At 57.3% G+C, this 26,086-nt stretch overlaps 1 protein-coding gene across 1 annotated transcript in view; it reads right to left on the reverse strand.

Moving 5' to 3' along the window:
• The window catches only part of LOC147110843 (voltage-dependent calcium channel subunit alpha-2/delta-2-like), a 2,842,873-nt gene that overhangs the window by 782,475 nt on the left and 2,034,312 nt on the right, over positions 1 to 26,086 (reverse strand). Inside the window, exon 25 of the mRNA XM_085999971.1 lies at positions 1,639 to 1,729. Within this exon, the coding sequence (XP_085856097.1) occupies positions 1,639 to 1,729 (91 nt within the window). The remainder of the gene's footprint in view (positions 1 to 1,638; positions 1,730 to 26,086) is intronic.

A 26,086-nucleotide genomic window follows, 5' to 3' on the forward strand; every position in this document is an offset into this window, starting at 1 on the left:
GCACCCGATTTGGGCGCCTGAACATCCAATATGGCGGGTGGCATGTGCGTGCACATTCCACGGTAGATGTACAACGCCCACCATATATTGGTGAAGGCAGAAAAAGCGGTGTCCAGGGTCTGTGCCTGACACAGGCGTTGGGTGCTTTACATATGCAAATATAGGGTCTCATGCCTGCTTGAGGCTCCCTTAACCAAAGCTAGTCTGGCCTGAACGCTGCTGGCACTAGGCCGGCTGCGTTCAGGAACGCCTGGTCGACATGCAGCCTTAGCAGTGGTCCTTAATGGGATTGCAGGCTGCCATCAAAAAGCTAAGTAATAAAAAATATATACTTAACTGACTGTGGAGCCAGGAAGAGCACTCCTGCTCCTCCCAGCTCCACTGTCGTGCTGAAGATCCATTGCCGGCTCCTCCACCCCACCCTGGACCAACAGTGTCAGCTGTGGCTCAGTGGGCAACACTCTCGCCTCTGAGTCAGAAGGTTGTGGGTTCAAGCCCCCACTCCAGAGACTTGTGCACATAATCTAGGCTGACACTCCAGTGCAGTGCTGAGGGAGTGCTGCACTGTCGGAGGTGCCGTCTTTCGGATGAGACGTTAAACCGAGGCCCCGTTTGTTCTCTCAGGTGGACGTAAAAGATCCCATGGCGCTATTTCGAAGAAGAGCTGCGGAGTTATCCCTGGTGTCCTGACCAATATTTATCCCTCAATCAACATAACAAAAACAGATTATCTGGTCATTATCACATTGCTGTTTATGGGAGCTTGCTGTGTGCAAATTGTCTGCTGCGTTTCCCACATTACAACAGTGACTACACTCCAAAAAAGTATTTCATTGGCTGTAAAGCGCTTTGAGACGTCCGGTGGTCATGAAAGGCGCTATATAAATGCAAGTTCTCCTTTACCTGAGGGCCACTGCTGGTGACGCAGGGACCCCAAATTCAAACCGGCCCAGCAGGCATCTGCACCTAGCTGATCCCACCACTATTGAGTGGGCCTCGGGATTGTTGCCTGGCCTGTCTAATTTATAGGCCTCTGTATCTGACTGGGTTCTGTTGGTTTAGGCACTAAATGTCATCCCATTTGCAGAGAGCGAAGTACTAACTTTCCGAAGAGTTGGCTGCAGTGGTGACAAGGACTGGAGTCTCACAAATTTCACCCTGTACTTGCTCAGAGCACAGAAAGGGTAATGAGACAAGTCATCAAATCCCCATAGTCTCCAGCAATCTGGCTGTGACAGCGTTTCAGACGATGACACTGTCTGTGCAGGAGCTGCACAGACAGGAAAAATCTCCGTGGGATATTTTACTATGTTGATGGTGCTATGTAAATGCAAGTTGTTGCTGTTGTGTGAATCTTTGGCAATGCCATTTCATATCTGACTCAGCACAGCTCAGGAATCGAGTTAGGAACTTGCTCTGTTTCTATAAATCAGCTAACCAGCCAAGTCATCGGGGAGCTGGAGCAAAGCATTTTTACTCCATTCCTTGAGTGTCTCCTGTCGCTGTCACTAATGGAGTGACTGTCACTCCCTGTAGCCTTGTTATTCTCACCTCACAAGCACTGCCTTCTGCTGTGGCAATGACCCCAAGTCCTTTTTCTCATCTGCCTCAATAATCAGAGCAGGACCAAGAACTTACGTGTGCAAGTCGTGATTCTTCCAGACTTTCTCCACTAATTTGGCAGTGATCCCTGAATCCAGGATCAGATTATAGATCAGGTCCGATTCACCTGGAAAAGCATGAAGACAAGGTGTGAGTGCTATTGAGAGGTTCCTGGACTCGGCCTTGCTGCAACCTGCACAGAAATTATGAGGTCCTCAACCTCTCACATTGACTCCTCCATGGCCAAGTTATAGCCTTGTGCCTGCTCCCTTGGAATGACTAGGAGAGCAACATTGACTGTGGTGTGAGTTTGTACAAAAGGAATGCAGGCCTTGCTTTGAATAGATTACAAACAGCAAGTGTGGCTGACGGGTCTACTTGCAGTTCAGTAACTTCAGTGAATGGGAACCCACCAATCAGTGCAACTCAGTGAACGCAGGGAAGGTGATCAATCAGACCCCAGATTTGTGGGATCAGTCGAGGTTTATAGTTCCCCTGCTGATGGCTTCTTCCCAGACGTTCCTGCCATTTCCCAATAGTTCAACTGCAGATGGGAAAAGTGATCACTTGCTTCAAATGAAGGTTAGATCCACACAAACCACTGGTGAGGTAACACGGTGAGGGTTATGGTTAACCGGTGAGATCACAGGGACACTGGTTAGAGTTATGGGTAACCAGTGAGATCACAGGGCCACTGGTTAGAGTTATGGTTAACCAGTGAGATCACAGGGCCACTGGTTAGTTATGGTTAACCAGTGAGATCACAGGGCCACTGGTTAGAGTTATGGTTAACCAGTGAGATCACAGGACACTGGTTAGAGTTATGGTTAACCAGTGAGATCACAGGGCCACTGGTTAGAGTTATGGTTAAACAGTGAGATCACAGGGACACTGGTTAGAGTTATGGTAAACCAGTGAGATCACAGGGCCACTGGTTAGAGTTATGGTGAACCAGCGTGATCACAGGGACACTGTGTTAGGGTTATGTTAACCAGTGAGATCACAGGGACACCTTAAATGCCGGTTAATGCTCCGTGGTGCAACCTTGCCCAGTCTTGCAATTCTTTTTCAATGCCAGGATCAGTTGAAAAAAGTGAGAGCGCAGGAACTTGTTGACTGTAACAAGGGTCATATTTGGAGTAACCAACAAAATGAGGAGGGTACAGGAGTCAAAGCTATAGGTGACTACTGTGCCATGAGCAGCATCGGTGGCTCTCAGAGCAACGGTGCCTTGTGATTGCATCACAGCCCTAAGGGAGGAAGCGATGCACTCCGTCAAACTCCGAGTCCCCACCTCGCAGCACTGCAGGAGTAACTCAGCCCTGTCAAGCCCCGAGTCACCGCCTCACAGCACTGCAGGAGACACTCAGCCATGTCAAGCCCCGAGTCACCGCCTCACAGCACTGCAGGGGTAACTGAGCCCTGTCAAACCCCGAGTCACCGCCTCAGAGCACTGCAGGAGTAACTGAGCCCTGTCAAACCTTGACTCACCGCCTCACAGCACTGCAGGAGTAACTGAGCCCTGTCAAACCTCGAGTCACCGGCTCACAGCACTGCAGGAGTAACTGAGCCCTGTCAAACCCCGAGTCACCGCCTCACAGCACTGCAGGAGTAACTGAGCCCTGTCAAACACCGAGTCACCGCCTCACAGCACTGCAGGAGTAACTGAGCCCTGTCAAACACCGAGTCACCACCTCACAGCACTGCAGGAGTAACTGACCCCTGTCAAACCCCGAGTCACCGCCTCACAGCACTGCAGGAGTAACTGAGCCCTGTCAAACACCTCCTCACCGCACTGCAGGAGTAACTGAGCCCTGTCAAACCCCGAGTCACCGCCTCACAGCACTGCAGGAGTAACTGAGCCCTGTCAAACCCCGAGTCACCGTCTCACAGCACTGCAGGAGTAACTGAGCCCTGTCAAACCAAGAGTCACCGCCTCACAGCACTGCAGCAGTAACTGAGCCCTGTCAAATCCCGAGTCCCCACCTCACAGCACTGCAGGAGTAACTGAGCCCTGTCAAACCCCGAGTCACCGCCTCACAGCACTTCAGGAGTAACTGAGCCCTGTCAAACCCCGAGTCACCGCCTCACAGCACTGCAGGAGTAACTGAGCCCTGTCAAACCCCGAGTCACCGCCTCACAGCACTGCAGGAGCAACTGAGCCCTGTCAAACCATGAGTCACCGCCTCACAGCACTGCAGGAGTAACTGAGCCCAGTCAAACCCCGAGTCACCGCCTCACAGCACTGCAGGAGTAACTGAGCCCTGTCAAACCCCGAGTCACCGTCTCACAGCACTGCAGGAGTAACTGAGCCCTGTCAAACCCCGAGGCACCGCCTCACAGCACTGCAGGAGTAACTGAGCCCTGTCTAACCCCAAGTCACCGCCTCACAGCACTGCAGGAGTAACTGAGCCCTGTCAAACCCCGAGTCACCACCTCACAGCACTGCAGGAGCAACTGAGCCCTGTCAAACCCCGAGTCACCGTCTCACAGCACTGCAGGATTAACTGAGCCCTGTCAAACCCCGAGTCACCGCCTCACAGCACTGCAGGAGTAACTGAGACTCGTCAAACCCCGAGTCCCCGCCTCACAGCACTGCAGGAGTAACTGAGCCCTGTCAAACACCGAGTCACCGCCTCACAGCACTGCAGGAGTAACTGACCCCTGTCAAACCTCGAGTCGCCGCCTCACAGCACTGCAGGAGTAACTGAGCCCTGTCAAACACCGAGTCACCGCCTCACAGCACTGCAGGAGTAACTGAGCCCTGTCAAACCCCGAGTCACCGCCTCACAGCACTGCAGGAGTAACTGAGCCCTGTCAAACCACGAGTCACCGCCTCACAGCACTGCAGGAGTAACTGAGCCCTGTCAAACTCCGAGTCACCGTCTCACAGCACTGCAGCAGTAACTGAGCCCTGTCAAACCCTGAGTCCCCACCTCACGGCACTGCAGGAGTAACTGAGCCCATTCAAACCCCGAGTCACCGCCTCACAGCACTGCAGGACGAACTGAGCCCTGTCAAACCCTGTTTCATCGCCTCACAGCACTGCAGGAGTAACTGAGCCCTGTCAAACCCCGAGTCACCGCCTCACAGCACTGCAGCAGTAACTGAGCCCTGTCAAACCCCGAGTCTCCACCTCACAGCACTGCAGGAGTAACTGAGCCAATTCAAACCCCGAGTCAGCGCCTCACAGCACTGCAGGAGTAACTGAGCCCTGTCAAACCCCGAGTCACCGCCTCACAGCACTGCAGGAGTAACTGAGCCCTGTCAAACCCCGAGTCACTGTCTCACAGCACTGCAGGAGTAACTGAGCCCTGTCAAACCCCGAGTCACCGTCTCACAGCACTGCAGGAGTAACTGAGCCCTGTCAAACCCCGAGTCACCACCTCACAGCACTGCAGGAGTAACTGAGCCCTGTCAAACCCCGAGTCACCGCCTCACAGCACTGCAGGAGTAACTGAGCCCTTTCCAACTCTGAGTCACCGTCTCACAGCACTGCGGGAGAAACTGAGCCCTGTCAAACCCCGAGTCACCGCCTCACAGCACTGCAGGAGTAACTGAGCCCTGTCAAACCCCGAGTCACCGCCTCACAGCACTGCAGGAGTAACTGAGCCCTGTCAAACACCGAGTCACCGCCTCACAGCAATGCAGGAGTAACTGAGCCCCGTCAAACCCCGAGTCACCGCCTCACTGCACTACAGGAGTAACTGAGCCCTGTCAAACCCCGAGTCACCGCCTCACAGCACTGCAGGAGTAACTGAGCCCTGTCAAGCCCCGAGTCACCGCCTCACCGCACTGCAGATCAACTGAACCCTGTCAAACCCCGAGTCACTGCCTCACAGCACTGCAGGAGTAACTGAACCCTGTCAAACCCCGAGTCACCGCCTCACCGCACTGCAGGAGTAACTGAGCCCTGTCAAACCCCGAGGCACCGCCTCACAGCACTGCAGGAGTAACTGAGCCCTGTCAAACCCCGAGTCACCACCTCACAGCACTGCAGGAGTAACGGACCCCTGTCAAACCCCGAGTCACCGCCTCACAGCACTGCAGGAGTAACTGAGCCCTGTCAAAACACCGAGTCACCGCCTCACAGCACTGCAGGAGTAACTGAGCCCTGTCAAAACCCGAGTCACCGCCTCACAGCACTGCAGGAGTAACTGAGCCCTGTCAAACCCCGAGTCACCGTCTCACAGCACTGCAGGAGTAACGGAGCCCTGTCAAACCACGAGTCACCGCCTCACAGCACTGCAGGAGTAACTGAGCCCTGTCAAACCCCGAGTCACCGTCTCACAGCACTGCAGGAGTAACGGACCCCTGTCAAACCCCGAGTCACCGCCTCACAGCACTGCAGGAGTAACTGAGCCCTGTCAAACCCCGAGTCACCGCCTCACCGCACTGCAGGAGTAACTGAGCCCTGTCAAGCCCCGAGTCACCGCCTCACCGCACTGCAGAGTAACTGAGCACTGTCAAACCCCGAGTCACTGCCTCACAGCACTGCAGGAGTAACTGAGCCCTGTCAAACCCCGAGTCACCGCCTCACAGCACTGCAGGAGTAACTGAGCCCTGTCAAACCCCGAGTCACCGCCTCACCGCACTGCAGGAGTAACTGAGCCCTGTCAAACCCCGAGTCACCGCCTCACAGCACTGCAGGAGTAACTGAGCCCTGTCAAACCCCGAGTCACCGCCTCACAGCACTGCAGGAGTAACTGAGCCCTGTCAAGCCCCGAGTCACCGCCTCACAGCACTGCAGGAGAAACTGAGCCCTGTCAAGCCCCGAGTCACTGCCTCACAGCACTGCAGGAGAAACTCAGCCCTGTAAAACCCTGAGTCACCGCCTCACAGCACTGCAGGAGTAACTGAGCCCTGTCAAACCCCGAGTCACCGCCTCACAGCACTGCAGGAGTAACTGAGCCCTGTCAAACCCCGAGTCACCGTCTCACAGCACTGCAGGAGTAACTGAGCCCTGTCAAACCACGAGTCACCGCCTCACAGCACTGCAGGAATAACTGAGCCCTGTCAAACCACGAGTTACCGCCTCACAGCACTGCAGGAGTAACTGAGCCCTGTCAAACCCCGAGTCACCGCCTCACAGCACTGCAGGAGTAACTGAGCCCTGTCAAACCCCGAGTCACTGCCTCACAGCACTGCAGGAGTAACTGAGCCCTGTCAAACTCCGAGTCACCGCCTCACAGCACTGCAGGAGTAACTGGGCCCTGTCAAACCCCGAGGCACCGCCTCAGTGCACTGCAGGAGTAACTGAGCCCTGTCAAACCCCGAGTCACTGCCTCACAGCACTGCAGGAGTAACTGAGCCCTGTCAAACCCCGAGGCACCGCCTCAGTGCACTGCAGGAGTAACTGAGCCCTGTCAAACCCCGAGTCACTGCCTCACAGCACTGCAGGAGTAACTGAGCCCTGTCAAACCCTGAGTCACCACCCCACAGCAATGCAGGAGTAACTGAGCCCTGTCAAACACCGAGTCACCGCCTCACAGCACTGCAGGAGTAACTGAGCCCTGTCAAACCCCGAGTCACCGCCTCACAGCACTGCAGGAGTAACTGGGCCCTGTCAAACCCCGAGTCACCGCCTCACAGCACTGCAGGAGTAACTGAGCCCGTTCCAACCCTGAGTCACCGTCTCACAGCACTGCAGGAGAAACTGAGCCCTGTCAAATCCCGAGTCACCGCCTCACAGCACGGCAGGAGTAACTCAGCCCTGTCAAGCCCTGAGTCACCGCCTCACAGCACTGCAGGAGAAACTCAGCCCTGTCAAGCCCCGAGTCACCGCCTCACAGCACTGCAGGAGAAACTCAACCCTGTCAAGCCCCGAGTCACCGCCTCACAGAACTGCAGGAGTAACTGAGCCCTGTCAAACCCCGAGTCACCGCCTCACAGCACTGCAGGAGTAACTGAGCCCTGTCAAACCCCGAGTCACCGCCTCACAGCACTGCAGGAGTAACTGAGCCCTGTCAAACCCCGAGCCACCGCCTCACAGCACTGCAGGAGTAACTGAGCCCTGTCAAACACCGAGTCACCGCCTCACAGCACTGCAGGAGTAACTGAGCCCTATCAAACCCCGTGTCACCGCCTCACAAGACTGCAGGAGTAACTGAGCCTTGTCGAACCCCGAGTCACGGCCTCACAGCACTGCAGTAGTACCTGAGCCCTGTCAAACCCCGAGTCCCCGCCTCACAGCACTGCAAGAGTAACGGAGCCCAGTCAAACTCCGAGTCACCGCCTCACAGCACTGCAGGAGTAACTGAGCCCTGTCAAACCCCGAGTCACCGTCTCACAGCACTGCTGGAGTAACTGAGCCCTGTCAAACCCCGAGTCACCGCCTCACAGCACTGCAGGAGTAACTGAGCCCTGTCAAGCCCGGAGTCACCGCCTCAAAGCACTGCAGGAGTAACTGATCCCTGTCAAACACCGAGTCACAGCCTCACAGCACTGCAGGACTAACTGAGGCCTGTCATACCCCGAGTCACCGTCTCACAGCACTGCAGGAGTAACTGAGCCCTGTCAAACCCCGAGACACCGTCTCACAGCACTGCAGCAGTAACTGAGCCCTGTCAAACCCCGAGTCACCACCTCACAGCACTGCAGGAGTAACTGAGCCCTGTCAAACCCCGAGTCACCGCCTCACAGCACTGCAGGAGTTCCTGAGCCCTGTCAAACCCTGAGTGACCACCTCACAGCACTGCAGGAGTAACTGAGCCCTGTCAAACCCCGAGTCACCGCCTCACAGCACTGCAGGAGTAACTGAGCACTGTCAAACCCCGAGTCACCGCCTCACAGCATTGCAGGAGTAACTGAGCCCTGTCAAACCCCGAGTCACCGCCTCACAGCACTGCAGGAGTAACTGAGCCCTGTCAAACCCCGAGTCACCGCCTCACAGCACTGCAGCAGTACCTGAGCCCTGCCAAACCACGAGTCACCGCCTCACAGCACTGCAGGAGTAACTGAGCCCTGTCAAACCCCAAGTCATCGCCTCACAGCACTGCAGGAATAACTGAGCCCTGTCAAAACACGAGTCACCGCCTCACAGCACTGCAGGAGTAACTGAGCCCTGCCAAACCCCGAGTCACCGCCTCACAGCACTGCAGGAGTAACTGAGCCCTGTCAAACCCCGAGTCACCGCCTCACAGCACTGCAGGAGTAACTGAGCCCTGTCAAACCCGGAGTCCCCACCTCACAGCACTGCAGGAGTAACTGAGCCCTGTCAAACCCCGAGTCACCGCCTCACAGCACTGCAGGAGTAACTGAGCCCTGTCAAACCCCGAGTCACCGCCTCAAAGCACTGCAGGAGTAACTCAGCCCTGTCAAACCCCAAGTCACTGCCTCACAGCACTGCAGGAGTAACTGAGCCCTGTCAAACCCCGAGTCACCGCCTCACAGCACTGCAGGAGTAACTGAGCCCTGTCAAACCCCAAGTCACTGCCTCACAGCACTGCAGGAGTAACTGAGCCCTGTCAAACCCCGAGTCACCGCCTCACAGCACTGCAGGAGTAACTGAGCCCTGTCAAACCCCGAGTCACCGCCTCACAGCACTGCAGGAGTAACTGAGCCCTGTCAAACCCTGAGTCACCACCTCACCGCACTACAGGAGTAACTGAGTCCTGTCAAACCCCGAGTCACCTCCTCACAGCACTGCAGGAGTAACTGAGCCCTGTCAAACCCCGAGTCACCGCCTCACAGCACTGCAGGAGTAACTGAGCCCTGTCAAACCCCGAGTCACCGCCTCACAGCACTGCAGGAGTAACTGAGCCCTGTCAAACCCTGAGTCACCGCCTCACAGCACTGCAGGAGTAACTGAGCCCTGTCAAACCCTGAGTCACCGCCTCACAGCACTGCAGGAGTAACTGAGCCCTGTCAAACCCTGAGTCACCGCGTCACAGCACTGCAGGAGTAACTGAGCCCTGTGAAAACCCGAGTCACTGCCTCACAGAACTGCAGGAGTAACTGAGCCCTGTCAAACCCGGAGTCCCCACCTCACAGCACTGCAGGAGTAACTGAGCCCTGTCATACCCCGAGACACCGTCTCACAGCACTGCAGGATTAACTGAGCCCTGTCAAACCCCGAGTCACCGTCTCACAGCACTGCAGGAGTAACTGAGCCCTGTCAAACCCCGAGACACCGTCTCAAAGCACTGCAGGAGTAACTGAGCCCTGTCAAACCCTGAGTCACCACCTCACAGCACTGCAGGAGTAACTGAGCCCTGTCAAATCCCGAGTCACCGCCTCACAGCACTGCAGGAGTAACTGAGCCCTGTCAAACCCCGAGTCACCACCTCACAGCACTGCAGGAGTAACTGAGCCCTGTCAAACCCCGAGTCACCACCTCACAGCACTGCAGGAGTAACTGAGCCCTGTCAAACCCCGAGTCACCGCCTCACAGCACTGCAGGAGTAACTGAGCCCTGTCAAACCCCGAGTCACCGCCTCACAGCACTGCAGGAGTAACTCAGCACTGTCAAACCCTGAGTCCCACCTCACAGCACTGCAGGAGTAACTGAGCCCTGTCAAACCCCGAGTCACCGCCTCACAGCACTGCAGGAGTAACTGAGCCCTGTCAAACCCCAAGTCACCGCCTCACAGTACTGCAGGAGTAACTGAGCCCTGTCAAACCCCGAGTCACCACCTCACAGCACTGCAGGAGTAACTGAGCCCTGTCAAACCCTGAGTCACCGCCTCACAGCACTGCAGGAGTAACTGAGCCCTGTCAAACCCCAAGTCACCGCCTCACAGCACTGCAGGAGTAACTGAGCCCTGTCAAACCCCAAGTCACCGCCTCACAGCACTGCAGGAGTAACTGAGCCCTGTCAAATCCCGAGTCAACGCCTCACAGCACTGCAGGAGTCACTGAGCCCTGTCAAACCCTGAGTCACCACCTCACAGCACTGCAGGAGTAACTGAGCCCTGTCAAACCCCGAGTCACCGCCTCACAGCACTGCAGGAGTAACTGAGCCCTGTGACACCCCGAGCCACCGCCTCACAGCACTGCAGGAGTAACTGAGCAGTGTCAAACCCCGAGTCACCGCCTCACAGCACTGCAGGAGTAACTGAGCCCTGTCAAACCCGGAGTCCCCACCTCACAGCACTGCAGGAGTAACTGAGCCCTGTCAAACCCCGAGTCACTGCCTCACAGCACTGCAGGAGTAACTGAGCCCTGTCAAACCCCGAGTCACCACTTCACAGCACTGCAGGAGTAACTGAGCCCTGTCAAACCCTGAGTCACCGCCTCACAGCACTGCAGGAGTAACTGAGCCCTGTCAAACCCTGAGTCCCACCTCACAGCACTGCAGGAGTAACTGAGCTCTGTCAAAACCCGAGTCACCGCCTCACAGCACTGCAGGAGTAACTGAGCCCTGTCAAACCCGGAGTCCCTACCTCACAGCACTGCAGGAGTAACTGAGCCCTGTCAAACCCCGAGTCACCGTCTCACAGCACTGCAGGAGTAACTGAGCCCTGTCAAACCCTGAGTCCCCACCTCACAGCACTGCAGGAGGAACTGAGCCCTGTCAAACTCCGAGTCACCACCTCACAGCACTGCAGGAGTAACTGAGCCCTGTCAAACCCCGAATCAGCACCTCACAGCACTGCAGGAGTAACTGCGCCCTGTCAAACCCCGAGTCACCGTCTCACAGCACTGCAGGAGTAACTGAGCCCTGTCAAACCCCGAGTCACCGCCTCACAGCACTGCAAGTGTAACTGAGCCCTGTCAAACCCTGAGTCCCACCTCACAGCACTGCAGGAGTAACTGAGCCCTGTCAAACCCTGAGTCACCGCCTCACAGCACTGCAGGAGTAACTGAGCCCTGTCAAACCCCGAGTCACCGCCTCACAGCACTGCAGGACTAACTGAGCCCTGTCATACCCCGAGTCACCGTCTCACAGCACTGCAGGAGTAACTGAGCCCTGTCAAACCCCGAGACACCGTCTCACAGCACTGCAGGAGTAACTGAGCCCTGTCAAACCCCGAGACACCGTCTCACAGCACTGCAGGAGTAACTGAGCCCTGTCAAACCCCAAGTCACCGTCTAACAGCACTGCAGGAGTAACTGAGCCCTGTCAAACCCCGAGTCACCACCTCACAGCACTGCAGGAGTAACTGAGCCCTGTCAAACCCCGAGTCACCGCCTCACAGCACTGCAGGAGTAACTGAGCCCTGTCAAACCCCAAGTCACCACCTCACAGCACTGCAGGAGTAACTGAGCTCTGTCAAACCCCGAGTCACCGCCTCACATCACTGCAGGAGTAACTGAGCCCTGTCTAACCCCAAGTCACCACCTCACAGCACTGCAGGAGTAACTGAGCCTTGTCAAACCCCGAGTCACCACCTCACAGCACTGCAGGAGTAACTGAGCCCTGTCAAACCCGGAGTCACCGCCTCACAACACTGCAGGAGTAATTGAGCCCTTTCAAACCCCGAGTCACCGCCTCACAGCACTGCAGGAGTAACTGAGCCCTGTCAAACCCCGAGTCACCGCCTCACAGCACTGCAGGAGTAACTGAGCCCTGTCAAACCCCGAGTCACCGCCTCACAGCACTGCAGGAGTAACTGAGCCCTGTCAAACCCCGAGTCACCGCCTCACAGCACTGCAGGAGTACCTGAGCCCTGCCAAACCACGAGTCACCGCCTCACAGCACTGCAGGAGTAACTGAGCCCTGTCAAAACCCCAAGTCACCACCTCACAGCACTGCAGGAGTAACTGAGCTCTGTCAAACCCCGAGTCACCGCCTCACATCACTGCAGGAGTAACTGAGCCCTGTCTAACCCCAAGTCACCACCTCACAGCACTGCAGGAGTAACTGAGCCTTGTCAAACCCCGAGTCACCACCTCACAGCACTGCAGGAGTAACTGAGCCCTGTCAAACCCGGAGTCACCGCCTCACAACACTGCAGGAGTAATTGAGCCCTTTCAAACCCCGAGTCACCGCCTCACAGCACTGCAGGAGTAACTGAGCCCTGTCAAACCCCGAGTCACCGCCTCACAGCACTGCAGGAGTAACTGAGCCCTGTCAAACCCCGAGTCACCGCCTCACAGCACTGCAGGAGTAACTGGGCCCTGTCAAACCCCGAGTCACCGCCTCACAGCACTGCAGGAGTAACTGAGCCCGTTCCAACCCTGAGTCACCGTCTCACAGCACTGCAGGAGAAACTGAGCCCTGTCAAACCCCGAGTCACCGCCTCACAGCACGGCACGAGTAACTCAGCCCTGTCAAGCCCCGAGTCACCGCCTCACAGCACTGCAGGAGAAACTCAGCCCTGTCAAGCCCCGAGTCACCGCCTCACAGCACTGCAGGAGAAACTCAACCCTGTCAAGCCCCGAGTCACCGCCTCACAGAACTGCAGGAGCAACTGAGCCCTGTCAAACCCCGAGTCACTGCCTCACAGCACTGCAGGAGTAACTGAGCCCTGTCAAACCCCGAGTCACCGCCTCACAGCACTGCAGGAGTAACTGAGCCCTGTCAAACCCCGAGCCACCGCCTCACAGCACTGCAGGAGTAACTGAGCCCTGTCAAACACCGAGTCACCGCCTCACAGCACTGCAGGAGTAACTGAGCCCTATCAAACCCCGTGTCACCGCCTCACAAGACTGCAGGAGTAACTGAGCCTTGTCGAACCCCGAGTCACGGCCTCACAGCACTGCAGTAGTACCTGAGCCCTGTCAAACCCCGAGTCCCCGCCTCACAGCACTGCAAGAGTAACGGAGCCCAGTCAAACTCCGAGTCACCGCCTCACAGCACTGCTGGAGTAACTGAGCCCTGTCAATCCCCGAGTCACCGTCTCACAGCACTGCTGGAGTAACTGAGCCCTGTCAAACCCCGAGTCACCGCCTCACAGCACTGCAGGAGTAACTGAGCCCTGTCAAGCCCGGAGTCACCGCCTCACAGCACTGCAGGAGTATCTGAGCCCTGTCAAACCCCGAGTCACCGCCTCAAAGCACTGCAGGAGTAACTGATCCCTGTCAAACACCGAGTCACAGCCTCACAGCACTGCAGGACTAACTGAGGCCTGTCATACCCCGAGTCACCGTCTCACAGCACTGCAGGAGTAACTGAGCCCTGTCAAACCCCGAGACACCGTCTCACAGCACTGCAGCAGTAACTGAGCCCTGTCAAACCCCGAGTCACCACCTCACAGCACTGCAGGAGTAACTGAGCCCTGTCAAACCCCGAGTCACCGCCTCACAGCACTGCAGGAGTTCCTGAGCCCTGTCAAACCCTGAGTGACCACCTCACAGCACTGCAGGAGTAACTGAGCCCTGTCAAACCCCGAGTCACCGCCTCACAGCACTGCAGGAGTAACTGAGCACTGTCAAACCCCGAGTCACCGCCTCACAGCATTGCAGGAGTAACTGAGCCCTGTCAAACCCCGAGTCACCGCCTCACAGCACTGCAGGAGTAACTGAGCCCTGTCAAACCCCAAGTCATCGCCTCACAGCACTGCAGGAATAACTGAGCCCTGTCAAAACACGAGTCACCGCCTCACAGCACAGCAGGAGTAACTGAGCCCTGCCAAACCCCGAGTCACCGCCTCACAGCACTGCAGGAGTAACTGAGCCCTGTCAAACCCCGAGTCACCGCCTCACAGCACTGCAGGAGTAACTGAGCCCTGTCAAACCCGGAGTCCCCACCTCACAGCACTGCAGGAGTAACTGAGCCCTGTCAAACCCCGAGTCACCGCCTCAAAGCACTGCAGGAGTAACTCAGCCCTGTCAAACCCCAAGTCACCGCCTCACAGCACAGCAGGAGTAACTGAGCCCTGCCAAACCCCGAGTCACCGCCTCACAGCACTGCAGGAGTAACTGAGCCCTGTCAAACCCCGAGTCACCGCCTCACAGCACTGCAGGAGTAACTGAGCCCTGTCAAACCCGGAGTCCCCACCTCACAGCACTGCAGGAGTAACTGAGCCCTGTCAAACCCCGAGTCACCGCCTCAAAGCACTGCAGGAGTAACTCAGCCCTGTCAAACCCCAAGTCACTGCCTCACAGCACTGCAGGAGTAACTGAGCCCTGTCAAACCCCGAGTCACCGCCTCACAGCACTGCAGGAGTAACTGAGCCCTGTCAAACCCCGAGTCACCGCCTCACAGCACTGCAGGAGTAACTGAGCCCTGTCAAACCCTGAGTCACCACCTCACCGCACTACAGGAGTAACTGAGTCCTGTCAAACCCCGAGTCACCTCCTCACAGCACTGCAGGAGTAACTGAGCCCTGTCAAACCCCGAGTCACCGCCTCACAGCACTGCAGGAGTAACTGAGCCCTGTCAAACCCTGAGTCACCGCCTCACAGCACTGCAGGAGTAACTGAGCCCTGTCAAACCCTGAGTCACCGCGTCACAGCACTGCAGGAGTAACTGAGCCCTGTGAAAACCCGAGTCACTGCCTCACAGAACTGCAGGAGTAACTGAGCCCTGTCAAACCCGGAGTCCCCACCTCACAGCACTGCAGGAGTAACTGAGCCCTGTCAAACCCCGAGACACCGTCTCACAGCACTGCAGGATTAACTGAGCCCTGTCAAACCCCGAGTCACCGTCTCACAGCACTGCAGGAGTAACTGAGCCCTGTCAAACCCCGAGACACCGTCTCAAAGCACTGCAGGAGTAACTGAGCCCTGTCAAACCCCGAGTCACCACCTCACAGCACTGCAGGAGTAACTGAGCCCTGTCAAATCCCGAGTCACCGCCTCACAGCACTGCAGGAGTAACTGAGCCCTGTCAAACCCCGAGTCACCACCTCACAGCACTGCAGGAGTAACTGAGCCCTGTCAAACCCCGAGTCACCGCCTCAAAGCACTGCAGGAGTAACTCAGCCCTGTCAAACCCCAAGTCACTGCCTCACAGCACTGCAGGAGTAACTGAGCCCTGTCAAACCCCGAGTCACCGCCTCACAGCACTGCAGGTGTAACTGAGCCCTGTCAAACCCCAAGTCACTGCCTCACAGCACTGCAGGAGTAACTGAGCCCTGTCAAACCCCGAGTCACCGCCTCACAGCACTGCAGGAGTAACTGAGCCCTGTCAAACCCCGAGTCACCGCCTCACAGCACTGCAGGAGTAACTGAGCCCTGTCAAACCCTGAGTCACCACCTCACCGCACTACAGGAGTAACTGAGTCCTGTCAAACCCCGAGTCACCTCCTCACAGCACTGCAGGAGTAACTGAGCCCTGTCAAACCCCGAGTCACCGCCTCACAGCACTGCAGGAGTAACTGAGCCCTGTCAAACCCTGAGTCACCGCCTCACAGCACTGCAGGAGTAACTGAGCCCTGTCAAACCCTGAGTCACCGCGTCACAGCACTGCAGGAGTAACTGAGCCCTGTGAAAACCCGAGTCACTGCCTCACAGAACTGCAGGAGTAACTGAGCCCTGTCAAACCCGGAGTCCCCACCTCACAGCACTGCAGGAGTAACTGAGCCCTGTCAAACCCCGAGACACCGTCTCACAGCACTGCAGGATTAACTGAGCCCTGTCAAACCCCGAGTCACCGTCTCACAGCACTGCAGGAGTAACTGAGCCCTGTCAAACCCCGAGACACCGTCTCAAAGCACTGCAGGAGTAACTGAGCCCTGTCAAACCCCGAGTCACCACCTCACAGCACTGCAGGAGTAACTGAGCCCTGTCAAATCCCGAGTCACCGCCTCACAGCACTGCAGGAGTAACTGAGCCCTGTCAAACCCCGAGTCACCACCTCACAGCACTGCAGGAGTAACTGAGCCCTGTCAAACCCCGAGTCACCGCCTCACAGCACTGCAGGAGTAACTGAGCCCTGTCAAACCCCGAGTCACCGCCTCACAGCACTGCAGGAGTAACTGAGCCCTGTCAAACCCCGAGTCACCGCCTCACAGCACTGCAGGAGTAACTCAGCACTGTCAAACCCTGAGTCCCACCTCACAGCACTGCAGGAGTATCTGAGCCCTGTCAAACCCCGAGTCACCGCCTCAAAGCACTGCAGGAGTAACTGATCCCTGTCAAACACCGAGTCACAGCCTCACAGCACTGCAGGAGTAACTGAGCCCTGTCAAATCCCGAGTCACCGCCTCACAGCACTGCAGGAGTAACTGAGCCCTGTCAAACCCCGAGTCACCACCTCACAGCACTGCAGGAGTAACTGAGCCCTGTCAAACCCCGAGTCACCGCCTCACAGCACTGCACAGTAACTGAGCCCTGTCAAACCCCGAGTCACCGCCTCACAGCACTGCAGGAGTAACTGAGCCCTGTCAAACCCCGAGTCACCGCCTCACAGCACTGCAGGAGTAACTCAGCACTGTCAAACCCTGAGTCCCACCTCACAGCACTGCAGGAGTATCTGAGCCCTGTCAAACCCCGAGTCACCGCCTCAAAGCACTGCAGGAGTAACTGATCCCTGTCAAACACCGAGTCACAGCCTCACAGCACTGCAGGACTAACTGAGGCCTGTCATACCCCGAGTCACCGTCTCACAGCACTGCAGGAGTAACTGAGCCCTGTCAAACCCCGAGACACCGTCTCACAGCACTGCAGCAGTAACTGAGCCCTGTCAAACCCCGAGTCACCACCTCACAGCACTGCAGGAGTAACTGAGCCCTGTCAAACCCCGAGTCACCGCCTCACAGCACTGCAGGAGTTCCTGAGCCCTGTCAAACCCTGAGTGACCACCTCACAGCACTGCAGGAGTAACTGAGCCCTGTCAAACCCCGAGTCACCGCCTCACAGCACTGCAGGAGTAACTGAGCACTGTCAAACCCCGAGTCACCGCCTCACAGCATTGCAGGAGTAACTGAGCCCTGTCAAACCCCGAGTCACCGCCTCACAGCACTGCAGGAGTAACTGAGCCCTGTCAAACCCCAAGTCATCGCCTCACAGCACTGCAGGAATAACTGAGCCCTGTCAAAACACGAGTCACCGCCTCACAGCACAGCAGGAGTAACTGAGCCCTGCCAAACCCCGAGTCACCGCCTCACAGCACTGCAGGAGTAACTGAGCCCTGTCAAACCCCGAGTCACCGCCTCACAGCACTGCAGGAGTAACTGAGCCCTGTCAAACCCGGAGTCCCCACCTCACAGCACTGCAGGAGTAACTGAGCCCTGTCAAACCCCGAGTCACCGCCTCAAAGCACTGCAGGAGTAACTCAGCCCTGTCAAACCCCAAGTCACTGCCTCACAGCACTGCAGGAGTAACTGAGCCCTGTCAAACCCCGAGTCACCGCCTCACAGCACTGCAGGTGTAACTGAGCCCTGTCAAACCCCAAGTCACTGCCTCACAGCACTGCAGGAGTAACTGAGCCCTGTCAAACCCCGAGTCACCGCCTCACAGCACTGCAGGAGTAACTGAGCCCTGTCAAACCCCGAGTCACCGCCTCACAGCACTGCAGGAGTAACTGAGCCCTGTCAAACCCTGAGTCACCACCTCACCGCACTACAGGAGTAACTGAGTCCTGTCAAACCCCGAGTCACCTCCTCACAGCACTGCAGGAGTAACTGAGCCCTGTCAAACCCCGAGTCACCGCCTCACAGCACTGCAGGAGTAACTGAGCCCTGTCAAACCCTGAGTCACCGCCTCACAGCACTGCAGGAGTAACTGAGCCCTGTCAAACCCTGAGTCACCGCGTCACAGCACTGCAGGAGTAACTGAGCCCTGTGAAAACCCGAGTCACTGCCTCACAGAACTGCAGGAGTAACTGAGCCCTGTCAAACCCGGAGTCCCCACCTCACAGCACTGCAGGAGTAACTGAGCCCTGTCAAACCCCGAGACACCGTCTCACAGCACTGCAGGATTAACTGAGCCCTGTCAAACCCCGAGTCACCGTCTCACAGCACTGCAGGAGTAACTGAGCCCTGTCAAACCCCGAGACACCGTCTCAAAGCACTGCAGGAGTAACTGAGCCCTGTCAAACCCCGAGTCACCACCTCACAGCACTGCAGGAGTAACTGAGCCCTGTCAAATCCCGAGTCACCGCCTCACAGCACTGCAGGAGTAACTGAGCCCTGTCAAACCCCGAGTCACCACCTCACAGCACTGCAGGAGTAACTGAGCCCTGTCAAACCCCGAGTCACCGCCTCAAAGCACTGCAGGAGTAACTCAGCCCTGTCAAACCCCAAGTCACTGCCTCACAGCACTGCAGGAGTAACTGAGCCCTGTCAAACCCCGAGTCACCGCCTCACAGCACTGCAGGTGTAACTGAGCCCTGTCAAACCCCAAGTCACTGCCTCACAGCACTGCAGGAGTAACTGAGCCCTGTCAAACCCCGAGTCACCGCCTCACAGCACTGCAGGAGTAACTGAGCCCTGTCAAACCCTGAGTCACCACCTCACCGCACTACAGGAGTAACTGAGTCCTGTCAAACCCCGAGTCACCTCCTCACAGCACTGCAGGAGTAACTGAGCCCTGTCAAACCCCGAGTCACCGCCTCACAGCAGTGCAGGAGTAACTGAGCCCTGTCAAACCCTGAGTCACCGCCTCACAGCACTGCAGGAGTAACTGAGCCCTGTCAAACCCTGAGTCACCGCGTCACAGCACTGCAGGAGTAACTGAGCCCTGTGAAAACCCGAGTCACTGCCTCACAGAACTGCAGGAGTAACTGAGCCCTGTCAAACCCGGAGTCCCCACCTCACAGCACTGCAGGAGTAACTGAGCCCTGTCAAACCCCGAGACACCGTCTCACAGCACTGCAGGATTAACTGAGCCCTGTCAAACCCCGAGTCACCGTCTCACAGCACTGCAGGAGTAACTGAGCCCTGTCAAACCCCGAGACACCGTCTCAAAGCACTGCAGGAGTAACTGAGCCCTGTCAAACCCCGAGTCACCACCTCACAGCACTGCAGGAGTAACTGAGCCCTGTCAAATCCCGAGTCACCGCCTCACAGCACTGCAGGAGTAACTGAGCCCTGTCAAACCCCGAGTCACCACCTCACAGCACTGCAGGAGTAACTGAGCCCTGTCAAACCCCGAGTCACCGCCTCACAGCACTGCAGGAGTAACTGAGCCCTGTCAAACCCCGAGTCACCGCCTCACAGCACTGCAGGAGTAACTGAGCCCTGTCAAACCCCGAGTCACCGCCTCACAGCACTGCAGGAGTAACTCAGCACTGTCAAACCCTGAGTCCCACCTCACAGCACTGCAGGAGTAACTGAGCCCTGTCAAACCCCGAGTCACCGCCTCACAGCACTGCAGGAGTAACTGAGCCCTGTCAAACCCCAAGTCACCGCCTCACAGTACTGCAGGAGTAACTGAGCCCTGTCAAACCCCGAGTCACCACCTCACAGCACTGCAGGAGTAACTGAGCCCTGTCAAACCCTGAGTCACCGCCTCACAGCACTGCAGGAGTAACTGAGCCCTGTCAAACCCCAAGTCACCGCCTCACAGCACTGCAGGAGTAACTGAGCCCTGTCAAACCCCAAGTCACCGCCTCACAGCACTGCAGGAGTAACTGAGCCCTGTCAAATCCCGAGTCAACGCCTCACAGCACTGCAGGAGTCACTGAGCCCTGTCAAACCCTGAGTCACCACCTCACAGCACTGCAGGAGTAACTGAGCCCTGTCAAACCCCGAGTCACCGCCTCACAGCACTGCAGGAGTAACTGAGCCCTGTGACACCCCGAGCCACCGCCTCACAGCACTGCAGGAGTAACTGAGCAGTGTCAAACCCCGAGTCACCGCCTCACAGCACTGCAGGAGTAACTGAGCCCTGTCAAACCCGGAGTCCCCACCTCACAGCACTGCAGGAGTAACTGAGCCCTGTCAAACCCCGAGTCACTGCCTCACAGCACTGCAGGAGTAACTGAGCCCTGTCAAACCCCGAGTCACCACTTCACAGCACTGCAGGAGTAACTGAGCCCTGTCAAACCCTGAGTCACCGCCTCACAGCACTGCAGGAGTAACTGAGCCCTGTCAAACCCTGAGTCCCACCTCACAGCACTGCAGGAGTAACTGAGCTCTGTCAAAACCCGAGTCACCGCCTCACAGCACTGCAGGAGTAACTGAGCCCTGTCAAACCCGGAGTCCCTACCTCACAGCACTGCAGGAGTAACTGAGCCCTGTCAAACCCCGAGTCACCGTCTCACAGCACTGTAGGAGTAACTGAGCCCTGTCAAACCCTGAGTCCCCACCTCACAGCACTGCAGGAGGAACTGAGCCCTGTCAAACTCCGAGTCACCACCTCACAGCACTGCAGGAGTAACTGAGCCCTGTCAAACCCCGAATCAGCACCTCACAGCACTGCAGGAGTAACTGAGCCCTGTCAAACCCCGAATCAGCACCTCACAGCACTGCAGGAGTAACTGCGCCCTGTCAAACGCCGAGTCACCGTCTCACAGCACTGCAGGAGTAACTGAGCCCTGTCAAACCCCGAGTCACCGCCTCACAGCACTGCAAGTGTAACTGAGCCCTGTCAAACCCTGAGTCCCACCACACAGCACTGCAGGAGTAACTGAGCCCTGTCAAACCCTGAGTCACCGCCTCACAGCACTGCAGGAGTAACTGAGCCCTGTCAAACCCCGAGTCACCGCCTCACAGCACTGCAGGACTAACTGAGCCCTGTCATACCCCGAGTCACCGTCTCACAGCACTGCAGGAGTAACTGAGCCCTGTCAAACCCCGAGACACCGTCTCACAGCACTGCAGGAGTAACTGAGCCCTGGCAAACCCCGAGTCACCGCCTCACAGCACTGCAGGAGTAACTGAGCCCTGTCAAACCCCAAGTCACCGTTCTAACAGCACTGCAGGAGTAACTGAGCCCTGTCAAACCCCGAGTCACCACCTCACAGCACTGCAGGAGTAACTGAGCCCTGTCAAACCCCGAGTCACGGCCTCACAGCACTGCAGGAGTAACTGAGCCCTGTCAAACCCTAAGTCACCACCTCACAGCACTGCAGGAGTAACTGAGCTCTGTCAAACGCCGAGTCACCGCCTCACATCACTGCAGGAGTAACTGAGCCCCTGTCTAACCCCAAGTCACCACCTCACAGCACTGCAGGAGTAACTGAGCCTTGTCAAACCCCGAGTCACCACCTCACCAGCACTGCAGGAGTAACTGAGCCCTGTCAAACCCGGAGTCCACCGCCTCACAACACTGCAGGAGTAATTGAGCCCTTTCAAACCCCGAGTCACCGCCTCACAGCACTGCAGGAGTAACTGAGCCCTGTCAAACCCCGAGTCACCGCCTCACAGCACTGCAGGAGTAACTGAGCCCTGTCAAACCCCGAGTCACCGCCTCACAGCACTGCAGGAGTAACTGAGCCCTGTCAAACCCCGAGTCACCGCCTCACAGCACTGCAGGAGTACCTGAGCCCTGCCAAACCACGAGTCACCGCCTCACAGCACTGCAGGAGTAACTGAGCCCTGTCAAACCCCAAGTCATCGCCTCACAGCACTGCAGGAATAACTGAGCCCTGTCAAACCACGAGTCACCGCCTCACAGCACTGCAGGAGTAACTGAGCCCTGCCAAACCCCGAGTCACCGCCCTCACAGCACTGCAGGAGTAACTGAGCCCTGTCAAACCCCGAGTCACCGCCTCACAGCACTGCAGGAGTAACTGAGCCCTGTCAAACCCGGAGTCCCCACCTCACAGCACTGCAGGGAGTAACTGAGCCCTGTCCAAACCCCGAGTCACCGCCTCACAGCACTGCAGGAGTAACTGAGCCCTGTCAAACCCCAAGTCACTGCCTCACAGCACTGCAGGAGTTAACTGAGCCCTGTCAAACCCCGAGTCACCGCCTCACAGCACTGCAGGAGTAACTGAGCCCTGTCAAACCCCAAGTCACCACCTCACAGCACTGCAGGAGTAACTGAGCCCTGTCAAACCCGAAGTCACTGCCTCACAGCACTGGAGGAGTAACTGAGCCCTGTCAAACCCCGAGTCACCGCCTCACAGCACTGCAGGAGTAACTGAAGCCCTGTCAAACCCGAGTCACCGCCCTCACAGCACTGCAGGAGTAACTGAGCCCTGTCAAACCCTGAGTCACCACCTCACCGCACTACAGGAGTAACTGAGTCCTGTCAAACCCCGAGTCACCTCCTCACAGCACTGCAGGAGTAACTGAGCCCTGTCAAACCCGGAGTCCCCACCTCACAGCACTGCAGGAGTAACTGAGCCCTGTCAAACCCCTGAGTCACCGCCTCACAGCACTGCAGGAGTAACTGAGCCCTGTCAAACCCCGAGTCACTGCGTCACAGCACTGCAGGAATAACTGAGCCCTGTCAAACCCCGAGACACCGTCTCACAGCACTGCAGGATTAACTGAGCCCTGTCAAACCCCGAGTCACCGTCTCACAGTACTGCAGGAGTAACTGAGCCCTGTCAAACCCCGAGACACCGTCTCAAAGCACTGCAGGAGTAACTGAGCCCTGTCAAACCCGAGTCACCACCTCTACAGCACTGCAGGAGTAACTGAGCCCTGTCAAATCCGAGTCACCGCCTCACAGCACTGCAGGAGTAACTGAGCCCTGTCAAACCCCGAGTCACCACCTCACAGCACTGCAGGAGTAACTGAGCCCTGTCAAACCCCGAGTCACCACCTCACAGCACTGCAGGAGTAACTGAGCCCTGTCAAACCCCGAGTCACCGCCTCACAGCACTGCAGGAGTAACTGAGCCCTGTCAAACCCCGAGTCACCGCCTCACAGCTCTGCAGGAGTAACTCAGCACTGTCAAACCCTGAGTCCCACCTCACAGCACTGCAGGAGTAACTGAGCCCTGTCAAAACCCCGAGTCACCGCCTCACAGCACTGCAGGAGTAAACTGAGCCCTGTCAAACCCCAAGTCACCGCCTCACAGTACTGCAGGAGTAACTGAGCCCTGTCAAACCCCGAGTCACCACCTCACAGCACTGCAGGAGTAACTGAGCCCTGTCAAACCCTGAGTCACCGCCTCACAGCACTGCAGGAGTAACTGAGCCCTGTCAAACCCCAAGTCACCGCCTCACAGCACTGCAGGAGTAACTGAGCCCTGTCAAACCCCAAGTCACCGCCTCACAGCACTGCAGGAGTAACTGAGCCCTGTCAAATCCCCGAGTCAACGCCTCACAGCACTGCAGAAGTCACTGAGCCCTGTCAAACCCTGAGTCACCACCTCACAGCACTGCAGGAGTAACTGAGCCCTGTCAAACCCCGAGTCACCGCCTCACAGCACTGCAGGAGTAACTGAGCCCTGTGACACCCCGAGCCACCGCCTCACAGCACTGCAGGAGTAACTGAGCAGTGTCAAACCCCGAGTCACCGCCTCACAGCACTGCAGGAGTAACTGAGCCCTGTCAAACCCGGAGTCCCCACCTCACAGCACTGCAGGAGTAACTGAGCCCTGTCAAACCCCGAGTCACTGCCTCACAGCACTGCAGGAGTAACTGAGCCCTGTCAAACCCCCGAGTCACCACTTCACAGCACTGCAGGAGTAACTGAGCCCTGTCAAACCCTGAGTCACCGCCTCACAGCACTGCAGGAGTAACTGAGCTCTGTCAAAACCCGAGTCACCGCCTCACAGCACTGCAGGAGTAACTGAGCCCTGTCAAACCCGGAGTCCCTACCTCACAGCACTGCAGGAGTAACTGAGCCCTGTCAAACCCGGAGTCCCCAACTCACAGCACTGCAGGAGTAACTGAGCCCTGTCAAACCCCGAGTCACCGCCTCACAGCACTGCAGGAGTAACTGAGCCCTGTCAAACCCCGAGTCACCGTCTCACAGCACTGCAGGAGTAACTGAGCCCTGTCAAACCCTGAGTCCCCACCTCACAGCACTGCAGGAGGAACTGAGCCCTGTCAAACCCCGAGTCACCACCTCACAGCACTGCAGGAGTAACTGAGCCCTGTCAAACCCCGAATCAGCACCTCACAGCACTGCAGGAGTAACTGCGCCCTGTCAAACCCCGAGTCACCGTCTCACAGCACTGCAGGAGTAACTGAGCCCTGTCAAACCCCGAGTCACCGCCTCACAGCACTGCAAGTGTAACTGAGCCCTGTCAAACCCTGAGTCCCACCTCACAGCACTGCAGGAGTAACTGAGCCCTGTCAAACCCTGAGTCACCGCCTCACAGCACTGCAGGAGTAACTGAGCCCTGTCAAACCCCGAGTCACCGCCTCACAGCACTGCAGGACTAACTGAGCCCTGTCATACCCCGCGTCACCGTCTCACAGCACTGCAGGAGTAACTGAGCCCTGTCAAACCCCGAGACACCGTCTCACAGCACTGCAGGAGTAACTGAGCCCTGGCAAACCCCGAGTCACCGCCTCACAGCACTGCAGGAGTAACTGAGCCCTGTCAAACCCCAAGTCACCGTCTCACAGCACTGCAGGTGTCACTGAGCCCTGTCAAACCCCGAGTCACCACCTCACAGCACTGCAGGAGTAACTGAGCCCTGTCAAACCCCGAGTCACCGCCTCACAGCACTGCAGGAGTAACTGAGCCCTGTCAAACCCCAAGTCACCACCTCACAGCACTGCAGGAGTAACTGAGCTCTGTCAAACCCCGAGTCACCGCCTCACATCACTGCAGGAGTAACTGAGCCCTGTCTAACCCCAAGTCACCACCTCACAGCACTGCAGGAGTAACTGAGCCTTGTCAAACCCCGAGTCACCACCTCACAGCACTGCAGGAGTAACTGAGCCCTGTCAAACCCCGAGTCACCGCCTCACAGCACTGCAGGAGTAACTGAGCCCTGTCAAACCCCGAGTCACCGCCTCACAGCACTGCAGGAGTAACTCAGCACTGTCAAACCCCGAGTCACCGCCTCACAGCACTGCAGGAGTAACTGAGCCCTGTCAAACCCCAAGTCACCGCCTCACAGCACTGCAGGAGTAACTGAGCCCTGTCAAACCCCGAGTCACCGCCTCACAGCACTGCAGGAGTAACTCAGCACTGTCAAACCCTGAGTCCCACCTCACAGCACTGCAGGAGTAACTGAGCCCTGTCAAACCCCGAGTCACCGCCTCACAGCACTGCAGGAGTAACTGAGCCCTGTCAAACCCCAAGTCACCGCCTCACAGTACTGCAGGAGTAACTGAGCCCTGTCAAACCCCGAGTCACCACCTCACAGCACTGCAGGAGTAACTGAGCCCTGTCAAACCCTGAGTCACCGCCTCACAGCACTGCAGGAGTAACTGAGCCCTGTCAAACCCCAAGTCACCGCCTCACAGCACTGCAGGAGTAACTGAGCCCTGTCAAACCCCAAGTCACCGCCTCACAGCACTGCAGGAGTAACTGAGCCCTGTCAAATCCCGAGTCAACGCCTCACAGCACTGCAGAAGTCACTGAGCCCTGTCAAACCCTGAGTCACCACCTCACAGCACTGCAGGAGTAACTGAGCCCTGTCAAACCCCGAGTCACCGCCTCACAGCACTGCAGGAGTAACTGAGCCCTGTGACACCCCGAGCCACCGCCTCACAGCACTGCAGGAGTAACTGAGCAGTGTCAAACCCCGAGTCACCGCCTCACAGCACTGCAGGAGTAACTGAGCCCTGTCAAACCCGGAGTCCCCACCTCACAGCACTGCAGGAGTAACTGAGCCCTGTCAAACCCCGAGTCAC

This window comes from Somniosus microcephalus, chromosome 11 (assembly GCF_052327205.1).
Source record: "Somniosus microcephalus isolate GS21.2 chromosome 11, FLI_Smic_1.0, whole genome shotgun sequence".
Classification (NCBI taxonomy): domain Eukaryota; kingdom Metazoa; phylum Chordata; class Chondrichthyes; order Squaliformes; family Somniosidae; genus Somniosus; species Somniosus microcephalus.